General features: G+C 38.6%; 2 protein-coding genes across 3 annotated transcripts; both read right to left on the reverse strand.

Moving 5' to 3' along the window:
• Window positions 1-1,936: 1,936 nt before the first annotated feature.
• On the reverse strand, window positions 1,937-6,301 carry LOC126789298 (cellulose synthase-like protein E1). Its single transcript, XM_050515427.1, has 8 exons — window positions 5,904-6,301; window positions 5,392-5,728; window positions 4,343-4,483; window positions 4,085-4,216; window positions 3,768-3,977; window positions 3,416-3,640; window positions 2,809-3,156; window positions 1,937-2,594 (listed from the first exon to the last, which is right to left on the reverse strand). Exons 1-8 carry the CDS (start codon window positions 6,173-6,175, stop codon window positions 2,037-2,039), a joined length of 2,223 nt encoding a protein of 740 aa, XP_050371384.1. The 5' UTR covers window positions 6,176-6,301; the 3' UTR covers window positions 1,937-2,036.
• Window positions 6,302-7,361: 1,060 nt separating this feature from the next.
• LOC126789300 (cellulose synthase-like protein E1) lies at window positions 7,362-11,737 on the reverse strand. 2 transcript variants are annotated; one of them, XM_050515428.1, is made up of 8 exons: window positions 11,415-11,737; window positions 10,983-11,322; window positions 10,476-10,616; window positions 10,238-10,369; window positions 9,106-9,312; window positions 8,754-8,978; window positions 8,210-8,557; window positions 7,362-8,075 (listed from the first exon to the last, which is right to left on the reverse strand). In XM_050515428.1, exons 1-8 carry the CDS (start codon window positions 11,684-11,686, stop codon window positions 7,524-7,526), a joined length of 2,217 nt encoding a protein of 738 aa, XP_050371385.1. In that variant the 5' UTR covers window positions 11,687-11,737; the 3' UTR covers window positions 7,362-7,523. The 2 variants fall into 2 exon arrangements, with proteins under 2 accessions (XP_050371385.1, XP_050371386.1); XM_050515429.1 differs by lacking the exon at window positions 9,106-9,312.
• Window positions 11,738-19,795: the final 8,058 nt, after the last annotated feature.

Consider the following 19,795-nt stretch of genomic DNA (forward strand, 5'->3'; position numbering starts at 1 on the left):
CTGTACGGTAAAAGTAATTTCTGTATAGTAAATTGTAAAAATAAATTCTGAGCAGTAAATGTAAAACTAATTTACATACAGTAATTGTAAAAGTAATTTTCTGAATAGTAAATCGGTGATTAATATTTACTGAAACAGTAATTACAATGAAACAGTACATTGGTGTACATGAATACGTAAATAGTATGTATATGTACAGTAATATGTGAACAATATTTATGTGAACAGTAATTACGTAAAAACCGTAATTTGCTGAACAGTAACATTAGTACTGATTTGGCATTTGAAGTTTTACGTAACGTTTCTAACCACTTTATTATACAACTAGGTGATCGACAAAACAAGTGAAGAATTTGCTTTCGGCATTCTAGAAATTACGCTCAGGAAAATAAGATGAGTAAATCTCACTATGATGAGTCTACCCTTAGCGGTGATTCATAATTACGCTTTATTTAAAAGATCGAACTATGATATGTATATGATATAGTGGGTTGTGTATGTGTATAAATGGTAATTACGATACATATATATGAGTTGCTATACTATATACTGTCATATTCATATTTCCAAATGAGTTCAGTTATAGCACCAATGTTGATTTTATTTGAGCATGAGTCGCTTGTCTTTTTGTACAATAACATTTGAGGATTGTTTGTACGTGGTTTTAATTTGAGTCATGTTAAAACGTTTTTTTCTGTCTTCGGACGTATTGGCATATCGAAATCTAGACTTAGCCGGGCGACAGTTACGATTCAGTTAGAGCTCTAGTCTGTCTGCTGGTGTACTGCATGAGGGGTAACATATGGGTAACCTGGGTCTCATGAGTACCCATATTTTTTGTGATATTGGGTAACAGATGGGTTACCAAATGTCTGACGGCGTACTGCATGAGGGCTGACAAATGAATACCTGAGTCTCATGAGTACCCGTATTATAAATGTATTTGGATAAACATATGAGTTGTCCAATTTCTCATGAGCACTTACATATATGTCTTATGAGAGTTTCAAATCGAGCTAATATTTCAACATTCTTAGTATAAACTATAAATATCTCTCACGTATCAATATAAAAATTTGAAACAGAAACAAGCTAATCCAGCAAATGCCATTGACTTGAATGCTACAGAACTGGGCAGCTTTCCCTTACGCAAATAGTATGTATATGTACAGTAATATGTTAACAATATTTATGTGAACAGTAATTATGTAAAAACCGTAATTTGCTGAACAGTAACATTAGTACTGATTTGGCATTTGAAGTTTTACGTAACGTTTCTAACCACTTTATTATACAACTAGGTGATCGACAAAACAAGTGAAGAATTTGCTTTCGGCATTCTAGAAATTACGCTCAGGAAAATAAGATGAGTAAATCTCACTATGATGAGTCTACCCTTAGCGGTGATTCATAATTACGCTTTATTTAAAAGATCGAACTATGATATGTATATGATATAGTGGGTTGTGTATGTGTATAAATGGTAATTACGATACATATATATGAGTTGCTATACTATATACTGTCATATTCATATTTCCAAATGAGTTCAGTTATAGCACCAATGTTGATTTTATTTGAGCATGAGTCGCTTGTCTTTTTGTACAATAACATTTGAGGATTGTTTGTACGTGGTTTTAATTTGAGTCATGTTAAAACGTTTTTTTCTGTCTTCGGACGTATTGGCATATCGAAATCTAGACTTAGCCGGGCGACAGTTACGATTCAGTTAGAGCTCTAGTCTGTCTGCTGGTGTACTGCATGAGGGGTAACATATGGGTAACCTGGGTCTCATGAGTACCCATATTTTTTGTGATATTGGGTAACAGATGGGTTACCAAATGTCTGACGGCGTACTGCATGAGGGCTAACAAATGAATACCTGAGTCTCATGAGTACCCGTATTATAAATGTATTTGGATAAACATATGAGTTGTCCAATTTCTCATGAGCACTTACATATATGTCTTATGAGAGTTTCAAATCGAGCTAATATTTCAACATTCTTAGTATAAACTATAAATATCTCTCACGTATCAATATAAAAATTTGAAACAGAAACAAGCTAATCCAGCAAATGCCATTGACTTGAATGCTACAGAACTTGGCAGCTTTCCCTTGTCCTTCCTTAGGTATAGAGCTTCGTATAACGGTAGATTAATAACAATTAGAACCATACATAGGAGACTCTGCAAGAACATTGTCTTATAAACTTCTGCAATACCCTTTGTTACAGTAAATGTCTCCTTCACAAACCAAGCGAAGCAGTACACATTGAGCAAAGCAAGCGTTGCCAGCACAGTAAACATTGGAGACGACCTCCCAAATTCCATGATCTCTTTCTCATAGCGTTCGGACACGTCTTCATCAGCTACCTTGGCAGTTATTACAAATGCTGAATGATTGTATCCAAGGTAGTGTACAATGGTGTCGATGAAGGCAAATAGATATGATGATGTTCTCTGGTAAAGCCATATACGTTGGTCGTTCCACCAACCTAAGCTCGTGCCTCCACACGAGAGATACTCCACAAAGCTCCCAATGTACTTAGCAGTTATAACATATGCGAATGGTATGAACCATCGGCTTGAAATCTAATTCGTCATGACAAATAGAAATCCATATTAATGAAAACCGTGAAATTGATATAATGCATATGATCGATGTACGTTAAAGTTAGAAACTCGGAGTTCTGCAAGATATCATTTAGCTAGCATATGAAGATTATAGATATCATAACATAATATCGATCTAGAGCTTTTTACGTGTAAATCTATAGTGACAAAATTATAGTGAGATGAACTATACCTGAGGAAATAAGGAAGTGCCTTTAAGGAGGTATAATGAAGGAAGAGTGGAGTAAATTAGTGTTGCCCAGCAATTAGCAGCCCATAAGTTGAAGCGAAGGTATCCAAGTTGATGGCCAAAACTAATCTTTCCATGGCCATAACATACAACATTGTACCTAGACAGCGCAATTTGAAGGTTGCCTTCACCCCATCTCTTATACATCACAAGTGTCTGAAGCAATGTGGTTGGAGCTAATCCTAAGAATGCTTTTCTTGTTGGATTGCAATTCACTGATTTCCATCCTCGACATTGGATTGATAATCCTGTTATCACATCTTCAACTGGACACCCATATTTCACACCCATCTGCAAATTAGTCCAATTCCAATATCTTAATTTCGAACGGCAATGCATTATATCTTACTATAAATATATATACTTATACTAATGCAATATAGTTTGCTACATAATTGTATGTTAATTTTCTATATATAACCTCATATAGAATTTGAATTTCTATGATCAATAAGATTTTGTCTGAACTTAAAACTAGTACTGCGTTACACTGATATACAAGTTAATATGAACATAATATGAAGGTGTCATTGATCGACAGAGAGAATACCTCTTTTCCCCATTGTGTATTCTCTTCAAATGTACAACTCGCAAGACCTTTTGAACATTGTTCTAATTCAGGAGTGCTAATATCTTCTCTTTTTTTATCCTCCCATTTCATCTCACTCTTATTTTCCTTGCTAAATTTCTCCCCACATAGAGTTTTTCTTCTGTGAAAGCATCCAGTTCCAATATATACTGTGCCCCAATAAGTATCAAGACCATGGGATTCCACCTTCATGTATAACCAAAACAATAGCTGAAGTTTAATGATACACATATGAAATACATTTAATCGCGAAGTCTCGATTTCATCGTTGAAAGTAACATGTAATATGTCCTTACATATATATACAACTCACCTCGTTAATTACTAGCAATGAAGCGTACAATTCATTCTTAGTAAGGTTATCGAAGTTCTGCGGGAACTGAACGTAAGCAAACTCATGGCCTTGTTCTTCATCCATTAAGAAGCAGAGTGCATCCCTTATGGCCTTGGAGTTGTTTGAATACATGTCACAGTCCACATTAAGAAGCAACTTCCCATTGCTAATATTTGACGATACCCTAATCTGCAAATTGGGAAGGATCATATGGATGTTAATTATCTAAACCGTACTGGCACACAAAAGAAAACGTACTCAAATTATATATCTTGTAAATTCAGTATGTTGTTTACCAGAGCATTCATAGACCCAGCTTTGAAGTTATGGTGTATTTGGGGTCTTTTCTCCCGAGCCAGATACACCAAAGTTGGCAAATAACACCCTTCAACATCTCTTGCATTTGGATCTCTACCATCAATTACTATCTGGGACAAAAGTTCATCAACTCATTTTATTATTTAAACATGTAGCTAACATTAATTAAACACCAATTGATTATGTATATGATCAGCTAACTTTAATAGATTTGAATATCAAGATGTCATACGTACTCGAAGAATGGTATCATGGTCACGTTTTGATGAATATGAGTCCCACTGAGAAAAACCCTCATGTTTTGATTTCACTTCTTCTGAAATCCGGCCTAGCTTCACTGCATTGTCAATTTTGCTCGCCATGTTCTCATATAATTTCTACATCAAGAATTTTGTGACATTCAGACAAAAAGAAAATTTAGTGACATGAGAGCTACTTACAAATTAGTAGTTCTGTAAAAGAAAAAGAATCTAGGTACTAACAATGCGCACAACAAGAGTCATACCAAGCTTTATAGCGTGGTTTGAAATAAGAAGGATGTTAAAGTGATTGATTGTATCATTTGTATATATGAGGCATGAACGGAACAGTACATAACTCTTTATGAGCTTTTGCTTGAGACCAATGATGAGAATTCTAATTTAGAAGCTAAGGATCTACTCATCAGACTAAGTTCTGTTGCGATGATTTACTGTATTTGGAAAACAAAGAACCCCTTGGTCATCAAATTTACTCAAGACTCTAATTTATGAAATCGTTACTCTATCCGTACTCGCACGGCAGTTTTTTTGATACTCGCACGGCAGTTGGGCGTCTTGACCTATGATAAAATCGACTCTAATTATTCTTACTTTATTCTTACTTATGCTTGGTTACCTTTAATTTTTTTATTTTAAAAAAATTTGAGGCATTTTGGTTTCACGTCTCCACTAAAGTACTTTTTTTGTCATTCAATAAAATTTCTGATTGTCGAAAAAAAAAACTCTTTACGTCTGTGATTTAATATAAATTTTGTCTTTAAAACTCTGATGTAATTGTGTTTTCTAAAACAAAGTTGACCACATATTATATATGCATATAAGAAGTGGAACTTCCTCAGTACTCCATGATGAATAGAATTACTTTGACCCAAAAGTTTTATTTCAACGAATTTCAAGCATAATTATTCACGTAGCAAATTCTTCCAAACTACCCTCGTACGTACTTTTGCGGATGTACTTCGTCATACTTTACGGTCGTTGGATTAAGGCCGGGTGGCTTATGATGAAGATGAAATAATAATTACCTTAATCAGAGCAAAGTCACCAGCTTGTTTCTGATTCTGACGTTGATCATCAACTGCTTCAGAAGCTGCTGAGACAAAATAAGCTGCCGGTGATCTCGGCTCTATGCCGTGCTTCTTACAATAGGGTATCCAATGCTTGGCAAACTCAGCCGCTTCCAGAAAGGCATAGTACGTAAATTCTGAGCAGCCGTCGTCGGAAAGATACACGCTCAGCTTCTCCGGCGGATAATCGTAAGCCATAACCGATAAAACAGTGTTCATCACCATAAGCGGCGGCTCTAAGATCGGATCCGCGGTGCACACGAATATGTCCACCCCCGGCAATTCATTCTCATATCTGCCAAGTAATTTCACGTGAATTATATGTACATGCATGCGAAGTTTAACAGTGAAGATTATCATTACGAAAGAACTAAAGTTAGAGCTAAACCTCATAAGAAAACAATATAGCATGTTAAGATGTTAATCGATATGGATCATTCGTGTATTTGATGACGATAAACATATGTTACCTGTCAGAGAGCCTATCCTTGAAGGTATGCCGATAGATTCGTCTCCATCGAAGGGCTTGAGTTAAGAACCAGTAAAAACCGAACCACAACTCGGCGATGAACAACAACATCCAACCAAATCTTCCATCTTCTCCAGCTTTTGGTATGTGAGTCACCCTATAAAACCAAATCAAACATACACCAACAGATACAGAGACTGCAGAAAACCTATATAGGACTTCTCCCTTTGCCTTCGTCGTCTCAAACAGTGGTAGCTGTCTTTCCTCTCCCATGTTCTAGCCAACTCTGATTGCTCAAGCTTTCCTTTCTCTATTTGAAAGGGTTTAATACAGGGAAGGACGGGGGACAAGGTCCTTTCATTGATGGGGCGGAACCACCTTGCTGTTTCAAGGGGTCTGGACGACTGGACACCCTCAACATCTTATCAAATGTCAATTATGTGTACATACTACAGAATAGTAGGGAGTTCATGCAATTGACTATACCCTAAGAAATATTTACTGCATCTATAAATGAAGAAAAGTCAAAAACTTTTGATGCAATGCCGCATTTCACATATCTGGTGTAAATATACAAACAAGCACGGAATAGGTAAATATTAGGGGTGGGGAGTACGTGCTGCACCCCTACTTAGTTTTTGAGGAAATAATCAGCTAGCACATATCAGACTCAGTAGCACTCTTGAAGAGGAAAAGAAAAAAAAGAGATTAAGTACCTTTCAGTTCAACCACAAACAACAACAATGATTGGTTTAATTGATATAAGGAGTTCATGAATTAATGTCTGATCTCGAACCTCTTTTCATCGTTTGCTAGTTGTTTAGCGTTTACCCCTCTCAATTTCGGTTCCTTTTCCGTGCATGCCTGATACAAACAAGCATCAGGTTAATCAGTGGGAAAGTATTGTAGCCATACGTATGGATTTGGATAGGATTTTTGCTTTGCTTTTGTCGATACTCAATAGTAGTAATATAGTTAGGTGGTGTTGACTATTGACCAATTGCTGAATATCCGTCATTCCAAACACCAGGCCAGCTAGCTATTAAGTTGAAAGAAAAGAAAGGGTCGACTGTCGGTCGGGACAATTTTTTCCGTATGCACGAGAGACAGTTATTGTTTGAACTATGATAGGCGTTAGGACTGTTTGGTATAAGAGAATAACTTTTAGTAGCTACGAGATGTAATGGATTATTTATTTATTTATTTAGGAAAATGAACAATTCCTTAATTAAGCTACAAGCCCAGTTATAGTTATAATGCATGCAAACGGCACGCCATAGGTTTTGATTTAAATGCTAGCACTTTGTGGCTTTCTCAATCACCTAGGAGGCTAGGACCATCTTAGATGGGCTCAATCATGATTGTAATCATCTTCATTGATTAATAATAAATAATTTTTTCTCTTAATAAAAAAATGCCTGCAAACGCAAGTGGAAAATACAATAGATGATAAAGAGTATTGATATCCGCTCAGTCAAATTAAAAAGAGTGATAATAAACCAACAACTCACTAATCTATAAGCCGGAGACCATGCAAATGAAAAGACTGTCGTACCTTCATATAAATTTGACATGAAACCAAACACATGGATAATAGAATGAAACTATCCGTAGTAGAAGATCACGGCCGTCGACCTAAACATAAACAAGCAAATCCAGCAAATGCCATCGACTTAAATGCTACAGAGCTTGGCAGCTTGCCCTTGTCCTTCCTCTGGTATAGGGCTTCGTACAGCGGTTTATTAATGATTATCAAAACCACACATATGAGGATCTGCAAGCACATCGTCTCATAAACTTCAGCAATACCCTTTGTGATTGCTGCCTTCACAAACCAGGCAAAGCAGGACAGATTGAGCAATGCAACAGTTCCTAGAACAGTAAACATTGGAGATGAGCCCCCAAATTCCATCATCTCTTTCTCATATCTTTCCGACACGTCTTCATCGGCCACCTTGGCTGTTATTACAAATGCGGAATCAGTGTATCCAAGGTAATGTACAATGGTGTCGATGAAGGCAAATAGGTATGAAGTTATTCTCTGATAAAACCATATACGTTGGTCGTTCCACCAACCTAACATTGTGCCTCCACACCACATATACTCCACAAAGCTCCCAATGTTCCTAGCAATTATAACATATGCAAATGGTATGATCCATCGGCTTGAAATCTAATTCCACAAGACAAAACCAGAATTAGTTATAATCAGAAAGCGGAGAGATATCGTTGAAGTTTTCTATCTCAATATTGGATATAATAAGTTACATGAAAGCTTCTGAAAAATTATAATGAGGTGAACTATACCTGAGGAAATAAGGATGTGCCTCTGAGGAGGTAAAGTGAAGGAAGAGTGGAGTAAATTAGTGTTGCCCAGCAATTAGCAGCCCATAAGTTGAAGCGAAGGTATCCAAGTCGAAGACCTAAACTAATCTTTCCATGGCCGTACCATACAGGACTATACTTTGAAAGCATAATCTGGAGGTTACCTTCGGACCATCTCTTATGCTGCAAAAGTATCTGAAGCAGTGTTGTTGAATTTAATCCTAAGAAAGCTTTCCTTTTAGGATTGCAATACACTGATTTCCAGCCTCGGCATTGGATCGATAGCCCCGTTATCACATCTTCGACTGGACATCCATATTTCAAACCCATCTGCAGATCATTAAGATTTCGACTAAGCTCGATCAAACATGAGTATATTGCTACACGAATTCATTAAGTTTGTATACGAAGGGTCGCTCGAGTATTTGGGCTAGTATATGTAGTAAAATTGTAGCTTAAATAACGTGATATGATCTTATTGTCATATTGTATGTGTGGTTCATACAGAGAGGGATATGATATATACCTCTTTTCCCCATTGAGTGTTCTCTTCAAATATACAACTTGCAAGACTCTTTGAAGTTTCTTCTAATCCATGAACGTCAATTTCTTCTCCTTTGTTATCCTCCCATTTCATCTCACTCTTACATCCCTTGGTGAATATCCTTCCACAAAGGGTATCCCTTCTGTGAAAGCATCCAGTTCCAATATACATTGGTCCCCCATAATTATCCAGACCATGGAGTTCAACCTTCATAATAATATCAAAAATTAACAACAATATTATGATTCGACCACTGATTGAAATTTTTTATTCTTATATTTCCACGCTTTAGCATAGAAATTAATATGTCCACGAACATAGATAACTCACGTACGTTGATTACTCTTACTGATGCGTATAACTCATTTGTAGTAAAGTTGACGAAATTCTGCGGGAATTGTACGTATGCAATTTCATGGCCTTGTTCTTCATCCATGAAGAAGCAAAGTGCATCCCTTATAGCCACGGAGTTGTTCGAGTACATGTCACAGTCTACATTCAGAAGTAATTTTCCATTGCTAATGCTCGATGAAATCCTAATCTGTATAATAAATAGTCATATATACACATGACCACTGCCAGTATGACACCACAATATGGCGTCAGATTCAACGCCATAATCTTATGTGTAATGCACTGTCACATTGACACGTCAGTAATTCAAATAATTATTAAATATAATTTTTAAATGAAAAGACAATCATATATATCTTTATTAATCCAACGGTTCTAGATCATTATAAACATTATATTTTTGTGGTTCTTTTTTATCATTTTTTTATCACGATAATGTTTCAAAAATATAATTAAAAATTTAATATTTACGAAAGTATGCTTGATATATATATATATATATATATATATATATGTGTGTGTTCGCAAAAAATATTTTTAAAATTAAATTCAACCGATTAAAATATAGACGTGTGTATCGTAAATAATTTTGTTAGAGATTTTTTTCGTATTTTTGTAATCTAATTAATAATTTGATAGAGAATATATGGTAATTGTAGTCATTAATTATAACCATTAATATAATTTGTAAATGTAAATAAAATTTATAAATTGAAGAAGTCATGAATTAAATTTGAATTTTTTTGACACATTTAGTGAAAGAAAAATTAAATTCTTAATTAAGAGGATATATAAATTCAAAGATAATTGATTAATTCAATTATATGAAGACTTTTTGGTAAGATTATTTTGTTTTAGTAATTAATTATCCCTTAATTATTGCTAAAATCATCTTTAATATATAAAGGATAAAAAATAAAATAATTTATAAAGATATAATTGTCTTTTTCATTTAAAAAATAAAATTTTGTAATAATTAATTATTGATGTGGAATGATAATGTGTTATGCCACATAAGATTCGACGCTGGGCTAAAACATTTTTTCATATACACAAATACGTGCAAATTGTACGGTCAGTAAATGGTTTATAGTTATAGTTGTATTTCTCACCAGTGCATTTATAGCGCCAGCTTTGAAGTTATGGTGGTATTGCGGTCTCTTCTCCCGTGCCAAATAAACCAAAGTTGGCAACACACACCCTTCAACATCTCTTCCGTTTGGGTTTCTCCCATCAACTACTATCTGCATTTTTTTTTTCATAACTAATTTTATCAACATCCAAAGACGATTGAAATCTCGATCAATTCTTAACTAATATTTTTGGTTCCAAAATGATAAGATGACTTACTTGAAGAATGGTGTCATGGTCTCGCTTTGACATATACGAGTCCCACCGAGAAAAACCTTTATGTTTTGATCGTACGTCTTCGGAAACGCGGCCTAGCTTGACTGCACTTTCAACTTTGTTCTCCATGTTCTCGTATAATTTCTACAGACAATTATATTAATTATCACTGAAATAACGAATTGAGGAGAACATACGACTCTTAAGTACGTCCAGACACTTTCTTTGACTTCTCCATTATTTGCAACTCTAAAGTCTAAATTAGTTCTTGTGCAAGGTGCCAAATGCTTTTCACTTTCTATATACACATGAACGTCATAGATGACCCAATTCACTTATGAGTTATGATAATGACCAAATTCATTGTATATCGACTCAAGTCCCCAATTCATTGTTGTCTGTATTGCACGACCCTAGCTATTTCGTCGTATCTCTGGCTCTCCTTGATCTCCTCACAAAGCAAATCAAGAATAGATATGGAACAATTATAATAAGATAAAGAAATATTACCTTAATATGAGTCGAATCACCAGCCTGATTCTGATAGTGACTCCGATTATTACCAGCTGCGTCAGAAGCCGTCGAGACGAAATAAGCAGCCGGCGACCGTGGTTCCACTCTGTACTTCTTGCAATATGGTATCCAGTGCTTAGCAAACTCAGCTGCTTCCAGTAGAGCATAGTACGTTAACTCTGAGCCGCCATCATCGGAGAGATACACGCTGAACTTCTCCGGTGGGTAGTCGTAAGCCATGACAGACAAAACAGTGTTCATCACCATCATCGGCGGCTCTATGATCGGATCTGCTGTGCACACGAATATGTCCACCCCCGGCAACTCTTTCTCATATCTTTTCCATGTTAACACAACGCGTCAACATCGTTTTTCTATTAGTGTTATTGTGGTCAAAGTGCATGTAAATCTAGAAAATTTGATACGTACCTCAGAGAAAGCCTCTCCTTGAAGGTTTGCCTGTAGACGCGGCTCCACCGAGTGGCTTGAGTGAGGAACCAGTAAAAGCTGAACCATAACTCGGCAGCGAACAAATACATCCAACCAAATCTTCCATCTTCACTAGCTTTTGGTATGTGACTCACTCTATATACGCATATCAAACATATACCAATGAAAACAGACACAGCAAATAATCTGTACAGGACTCTTCCCTTAGCTCTGGTTGTTGCAAACAGTGGTAAATACTTTTCCTCTCCCATTTTTCAGCTCACTCTTTCTGCGATGTTTTTCCTCTCTCTATTTAAAATGTCTCGTCACAAACATTAGACTGGGGAACAGCCGAACAGGTCATTCATATTCATTGTAGATATACTCATATAAGCCCATCACTTTCTACCTAGCTGTCCCACCTTTAATCTCATATGGTTACACTTCAAATGAGAACCTTAATGGTTTATGAATTATTTTAGACCTTTTTTTAATCTTGTTTTTACGTCTGAACCATTCAACTTATGGTTTATATGAGTATATATATCACTTCTACAAACTTGAAGTCTAATTGTTTATCGTCAAGTTATAGAACTAAATCAACTCAATGAGCTAAATTAATTTTGTCAAACATGATTATTGTTCATGTCAAAAATTGATGAATCGCATTATGAATACCTAAACGATCTTCAACTACATACCTAAAAAACAATTGATCGAAATGTGGATGTGGCAAAAAAAAAATCTTCAACTGGTTCTCATTTTAGTTGTCCTTATTAGAACTCATAATATTTAAAATCTATAATAACGCCATCTATGTAGGTCACATATTTGAAACTTTTGATCTAAACTTTGCAAAACTCGTTGGAAAACCCCGGCTATATAAGTATATATATGGAATTTCTCAGACACCAAAATGCAGTTGTTCCTGCAAGGTAATCTGTCTAGAAACTTGATTTTTACAGATTCTAGCCGCCGTGGGTCACCGATTGAGCTCCGGCCGACACAGACAAGATTATCGGGAGGTGAGCAGTGCGGCTGTGCTAGTCCGCCGCGCTGTTGCGGTATACCGTCACCGGAATCAAGATGTCCGCACCTGTATATATATATATATATACATATATATTATATATAAAACAAATTTTAAAATTGTTTCTGTGGGGACTTGAAGGTGGAAATGCATGCTTTGGATGGTTTTGATGGCCCTTTTTACGTTAGAAGTGGATGCTTCCACATAAGGGATACTATCTGTGGAAGGAAGTTCACCAAGGGAAGTAAGAGTGCAAAACACCGTGGGGAAAATAGGTCTCACTCTCTCTCTCTCTCTCTCATCAACATTGCACACATTGACCGAGCTTTTAAACTTTCGGCAGGTTGGTCTGAAATATGGGTGCGCAATTGAAGACGTGTTCACAGTTGAAAGGTTAGTGTTCTTACTTAATTGATTCATACATGGATTACACTTGTTTATATAGACTAATCTAGCACTAACTACCACTAATTACTCCGTGATTCCCAGCCTAATTCACGCCGACACTCCCCCTCAAGTTGGTGCATATATATCAACCATGCCCAACTTGCTAAGTGAATCATAAAAGGCCTTTTTAGACACTCCTTTTGTAAGCATATCGGCAAGTTACTCTTCTGTAGAAACAAAAGGAAAACTGATGATCTTCGCGTCTAGCTTCTCCTTTATAAAGTGACGATCAACCTCCACATGTTTTGTACGATCATGTTGCACAGGATTATGGGAGATATCAATGGCTGCTTTGTTGTCACAGTACAGTTGCATAGCACATTCAGGCTTAATACCCAAATCTTGTAGCAAACTTTTAAGCCATAACAATTCGCACACTCCCTGAGCCATACCTCTGTATTCTGCTTCAGCACTAGATCGTGCTACCACATTTTGTTTCTTACTCTTCCATGTAACAAGATTACCCCCAACAAAGGTAAAGTACCCTGATGTGGATCTTCGATCTGTAATATTTCCAGCCCAGTCTGCATCTGTGAAGCCACAAATTTCGAGGATATTATTGTGCTTAGAGAACATTACTCCTCTCCCCGGAGCTGATTTTAAATACCTCAAAATCCTTACAACAGCATCCATGTGGTCCTCACTGGGATTATGCATGAATTGACTCACTACACTCACTGCATAAGCAACATCTGGTCTGGTATGTGATAGATAAATTAGGCGTCCAACTAGCCTCTGATAACGAGTTTTTTCAGTAGGGACTTGATCTGGGTACTCTGCTAACCGATGGTTCTACTCAATAGGAGTATCAATGGGAGTGCAGTCCAACATACCTGTCTCTGTTAGAAGATCAAGAATGTACTTCCTCTGACAGAGATAGATACCTTCATTTCCCCGGGCTACTTCAATGCCTAAGAAGTACTTGAGTGTGCCTAGATCCTTCATCTCAAACTCTTTGGCAAGCTGTTTCTGTAATCTATCCACCTCAACAGTATCATTTCCAGTAACTACCATATCATCAACATATATAATTAAGGCTGTTACCTTCTCTTGTTGATGTTTGAGAAATAACGTGTGGTCTGAATTACTCTGTCTATAGCCAATTTTTCTCATGAATTTTGAGAATCTTCCAAACCAAGCACGAGGTGATTGTTTAAGACCATACAAGGACTTTCTCAATCTGCAGACAGAGGTAGTTAGAGAAGCGGCAACATATCCAGGCGGAAGATCCATGTATACTTCCTCGGTTAGTTCTCCATGAAGAAATGCATTTTTAACATCAAACTGCCTAAGTGGCTAGTTCAAGTTAGCAGCGACAGAGAGCAATACCCGGATAGTGTTTATTTTTGCAACAGGTGCAAACGTCTCATCATAGTCTATGCCATATGTTTGGGTGAACCCCTTTGCTACTAGTCGTGCTTTATACCGGCTTACTGACCCATCTGGATTATGCTTCACTGTAAACACCCAACAACATCCTACAGTCTTCTTCCCATGTGGTGGAGGTACAAGCTCCCAAGTATTGTTCTTTTGTAATGCTTCCATCTCTTCCTCCATTGCTTTTCTCCATTTTGGATCTCCCAATGCATCATGCACTTTGTTAGGTACTGATACAGTAGATATTTGATTCACAAATGACTCATATGACTTAGATAATCTTTTGGTAGATATAAAATTTGCCACAGGATACTTGGCTTTAGTCTGAAGGGTAGGTTCATATTGTTTTGTTGGTTGCCCCCGAGTAGACCTATTTGGCAAAACATATTGTCTCCTATGACTAACCTCAGATGAGTGATCTTCTGCACCAGGAGAGCATTGGTCAGGGGTAGTTGTGTTATCATCTTCTGGTGCTTGAATCTCTCGAGTAACGACCTCCGGTGGTGCCTGTGTAGCTGTCACATTGGCAATCTCAACAGAACCTGTTATCATATCGACTGGCTTACTTGTCTCCCCCTCTCCATGATACAACTCTTCAAAATATGAATTATCCCCCTGAAGAGCAGTATTAGAAGAGGTAAAATAACTCATATCCTCAAAAAAGGTAACATCCATAGTGACATAGTACTTCCGGGTAGAGGGATGATAGCACCGGTACCCTTTCTGATGTCCGCCGTACCCAACAAACACACATTTAACTGCCCGAGCATCCAACTTAGACCGTTGATGTGGTGGAAGATGAACAAAAGCAACACAACCGAAAACACGGGCAGGAAGGTTATGAAAAGAGGGTAATGAGACATGAGATGCAAGCACCTCATAGGGAACTTTCCCCTGAAGGACACGAGATGGAAGACGATTAATGAGGTGGGCAGAAGTAATGACAGCATCACCCCAAAGGTATTTAGGCATGTGGGCACTAAAAAGAATACATCGAGCCATATCAAGTAAATGACGATTTTTTCTTTCAGAAACCCCATTTTGCTCAGGAGTGTAAGGACACGTTGTTTGATGAACAATTTCGTGTGTGTTAAAGAACTCCTGAAAGACATGATTCACATATTTCCCCCATTATCAGAGCAAATAACTCGAATGGTGGCATTATACTGTGTTTGGACAGAGGTATGGAAAGCACGAAAAGCGGGAAAAACCTCATCTTTATTTTTAAGAAGAACAATCCATGAAAGACGTGTGCAATCATCAATAAATGACACAAAATATCGCATGCCTGACACAGTAGACTCTTTAGAGGGTCCCCAAACATCAGAATGAATTAATTCAAAAGGAAAAAAAATTTTAGGAGAAGTACTAGGGGAATAAGTAGATCGATGACTTTTGCCCAAAACACATGTCTCACAACATAAAGAAGACTCATCCACACTAATAAATAAAGTAGGCATATATTTTTTCATAATACTAAAAGATGGATGCCCTAAGCGACGATGTCATAACCAAACTTCACTTAGCTTGTCAGAAGTGGAGAGTAAAGCGGTCCGAGACTGTCCCCCTGGTTTTTCCCCTGCGTATGTCAGATCCAGATGAAACAACCGGCCCCTCAGATACCCCCGACCAATGACCCGTCTGGTGAGAAGATCCTGAAAGAGCACATACATAGGAAAAAATGTCACAGAGCACCGAGCGTCAGCGTTCAATTGGGGAACAGATATCAAATGATGAGATAAAGCAGGTACATATAGTACATTATGAAGCTCTATGGTGGAAGTAATACGAACGGACCATGTTCCTAACACGGGGAATGCCTCACCATTAGCATTAGTAACATAGGGTACGGGTGGAGTGGATAATACGGTAAAATAAGATTTGTCATAAGTCATATGATCAGATGCACCAGAATCAATAATCCATGTATCAAAACCAACAAAGTTAGAAATATTTAAAACCATACCAATTTGACCACGACCAACGATGGAGGCTGTAGGTGCTCCGCCAGCAGTATGATGATCATGCCCAACCACACCATAGATATCTGGTTAAGGAACTAATTAAAGAGCTGCTTTAGTCTGAGGACGATAATTAGGCCTTTTAGGTCTAAGGTGTGGATACAATTTCCAACAGGTTGCACGAGCATGATTAGTATCATGGCAATAAGAGCAAGGAGGGCGGGGCTGATTCCCGAAGCCTGGTGGTGGTCCGTGTCGATGAAGGGGAGCGGAAGTTGCTTGCGGAAGCGGTGGTGCCGGAGACCGAGCATGAACAGTGAGACTGGAAACGATAGCCGGTGCCTGAAGAATACTCTCATGCTGAGATTCATCCTTTCGGATATAGGTGAAAGCGGTGAGTAGGCTAGGTGGTTCGGTCATTCGGAGTAATTCGCCTTTCGCGCTGGTATGCTTGGTATCAAGACCTTTCAGGAAATGGTGAACGCGTTCAAGCTCCTTCTCCTTTTGGTACCAAACAATATCCTCTTGATTTTTGATCATGCAAGGACGTTTCACATCAATCTCAGCCCAAATGTTCTTTAGTTTGGTGAAATAGTGCGCCACCGGTTGCCTATCCTGGTGTATTGCCAAAGCTGTGCACATTAACTCACGAACCTGTATGAAATCAGAGTCATTAGTATATAATCCGGCTAGTGTCTCCCATATTGCCTGCGCGGTGGCACATGCTTCGACCAGATCAACTATTTCATCATTCATAGCTTTCCACAAGACTGACATAACAAGACCATCATCGTCGTCCCATTTAGTGTAGGCAACAATATCCTCAGGACTAGGAGCTTTAGTGACGCTGGTGACATGTCCCATCTTATGCATGCCTCGAAGATGAGCAGTCATAAGTCGTTTCCATTTACAGAAATTGGTTCCGTTGAGTTTGGCGCCCCCAAATGAACCACTGTCAGAACCTTTGACAGACACTTCGAAGGTCGGAACATCATGGTGCTGAGAACCCTCCGTTTCGTGTCCGGAACCCATTAAAAAGAAACAATGTAAAAGAAGATAGAATAGGCAGCAAAGAACCACAAAAATAGAGAAGAATCTGCTGCCGGTGCACTTGCACTGACGGTGCGTGAAAAACAAAAAACAGCTGCTGATTATTGATGGGCCGGGTTAGACCAAGCGGGCCGGGTCGGATCGAGCGGGCCGGGTCGGATCAAGCGAGCCGGGTCGGATCAAGCGGGCCGGGTCAGATCCAGCGGGCCGTACTGTTTCAGGGCTGGGCCGGGTCGTGTTTTGGGTCGGGCCGGGTGAACGAGACCGGGTCGGATCTAGGGCTGATTTAGGTTTGAGTTGTGCGATCTGGGGCTTTTCTCAATCGCAGTTTCTTCTTCTTCTTCCCAAAGTTCGCAGCTTTTCTTCACTCTCTTAGATTCAAGCGTATTCTTATCGAGGGATTCAGGTCTGGAGTAAGCGAAACTGAGGAGCGGCGAGCTGAGGAACGGCAAGCTGAGGAGCGGGTGAGCGACGAGCTGAGGAGCGGGCGACGACAGCAGCAGCAGCAACGGAGAGAGCAGGAGCGGCGAGGACGACGTCAGGTGATGTCGGAGAGCAGCACTGGAGGTCGTCGACGTCGGGGAGCGCTGGAAGGCAGCGGTGAGGAGCGCCGGAGGGAAGGAGGCAGCGGTGTAACCTGCCGGCAAAAAAAGACGGGAAAAATACCCAGATAAAGAAGAGCACGGAGGCTCTGATACCATGTTAAACAACGACAAGCGTGGCCTGTGGACCAACTGTACCGATATTGTCCCAACTTAGCCACCTCACATGTGTTGGGTTTTAATCACAAAAGGTCTCGGTACAATTGGTTATTATCCACCCACTTATAAGCTTTATTTTATTTGTCACTTCTTAGATGTGGGATCTCTCCTCTCCAATACGCCCCCTCACGTGCAACCTAATTTTTAGGTCTGCACGTGACAGATTAACATCCCACATACTGGGATGAAAGAAACTAAGGTCCAGTAACCAACGACACTTAGTGGACATCCAATCGGAAATCCTCCGATGGCATGACAAAGTGGCACCCAACTCGGGCCCACGAAAGATTAGAGGCGCGCCTGGAGATGGACCCGCTCTGATACCAAGTTGAAAGGTTAGTGTTCTTACTTAATTGATTCATACACGGATTACACTTGTTTATATAGACTAATCTAGCACTAACTACCACTAATTACTCCATGATTCACGGAGGGAATCACGGGCCGTGATTCCCGGCCTAATTCATGCCGACATTCACGGGGGTGTCGATCCAATGCCGTGGTTGGAAATCGTTGTACTTGAACCCAAAAAGGAAAGCTTTCTTAGGAGTAGCTCCAAGCACATTGCTTCAGACGCTAGAGCAAAAGAGATGGGCAGAAGGTGGCCTCCAGATTTTGTTTTCACGGCACGACCCTGCATTCTCCGATCAGATTAGCTTTGGCCAAAAGCTTGGATACGCTCATGTCGGCTTTTGGGCTATCAATTTCCTACCAATCCTATATTACACAGTGATCCCTTGACTTCACCTCCTCAAGGGCATTTCCTTATTTCCTAGCCTCCTAGGGTATGATTAGTTTCGCTTGATCTAATTCTCTCTCTTTTTTCATGTTATATATACATAAATTAATTTCATGTGTACTTTGTCGATCAGAAACTAATGTGTTATACAATTTTACGTACAGGATTCAGGTTTCAAGTCCATGGATCATACCTTTTGCATATGTGATAATTGCCAAGTACACTGAGCTTTCTGGAGTTTCTATGGGCAGGTGGCTCAATAGGTTGGTGGAACGACCAACGAATGTGGCTGTACAAAAGATCAAGCTCCTACATATTTTCCTTTATCGACAGAATCTTGTATCTGTTGGGATATTCTGATTCCGCGTTTGCAATAACAGCCGAGACGTGTGAAGAAGATGAGTCACAACGATATGAGAAAGAGATTATGGAATTCGGAGCCTCTTCTCCACTGTTTACCATATTGGCAACACTTGCAGTGCTAAATTTGTATTGCTTTGCTGGTTTTGTCAAGGAAACAATCAGCCTTGGATGACAGGGCATTTCAGAAGTTTACGACTCAATGGCATTGCAAATTCTTCTATGTGGGATTTTGATTCTCATCAACCTGCCTTTGTACCAAGCCCTTTATTTAAGGAAGGACAAGGGGAAGTTGCCGAGCTCCATAGCGTTGAAGTCGATGACATTTGGTTTGGTTGGTTCAGCCTGTATCAAATTTGCGTATTAGCTTGGTTGTCGATCCAATAAGACTGATTTACAGTCAATTAGCTTGTTCCCCCTCTCATTCATTTTGTGATTCTACTCTCGCATGAGGTTATTATAAGGGAGCTTATATTCATATTTCTCACAACAATACTTAGACCTTCCTATTTTTTCAATTCCGTTTTAAACTTTTTAACACATGTGAAATTACTAAAAAAAACATATAAGAGTGAAAAAAAACAAACAAGAGAATTCTTAACCTGACTATTTTATAACTTTTTTTGTCAATCCTTTATTTATTTATTTCAGACTAA

The sequence above is a fragment of the Argentina anserina genome, chromosome 3 (genome assembly GCF_933775445.1).
Source record: "Argentina anserina chromosome 3, drPotAnse1.1, whole genome shotgun sequence".
Lineage (NCBI taxonomy): Eukaryota > Viridiplantae > Streptophyta > Magnoliopsida > Rosales > Rosaceae > Argentina > Argentina anserina.

Bases quoted from the DNA above. Each gene is read 5' to 3' on its own strand.
- LOC126789300 (XM_050515428.1), bottom strand. From the start codon at position 11,686: ATGGGAGAGGAAAAGTATTTACCACTGTTTGCAACAACCAGAGCTAAG. The intron at 10,617-10,982 runs GTAATATTTCTT...AATTGTCTGTAG, and splicing joins GTGATTCGACTCATATTAAG to AAATTATACGAGAACATGGA. The intron at 9,313-10,237 runs GTGAGAAATACA...TTTATTATACAG, and splicing joins CTGGCGCTATAAATGCACTG to ATTAGGATTTCATCGAGCAT.
- LOC126789298 (XM_050515427.1), bottom strand. From the start codon at position 6,175: ATGGGAGAGGAAAGACAGCTACCACTGTTTGAGACGACGAAGGCAAAG. The intron at 4,484-5,391 runs GTAATTATTATT...TTCTTGATGTAG, and splicing joins GTGACTTTGCTCTGATTAAG to AAATTATATGAGAACATGGC. The intron at 3,641-3,767 runs GTGAGTTGTATA...TTATACATGAAG, and splicing joins CATTGCTAGTAATTAACGAG to GTGGAATCCCATGGTCTTGA.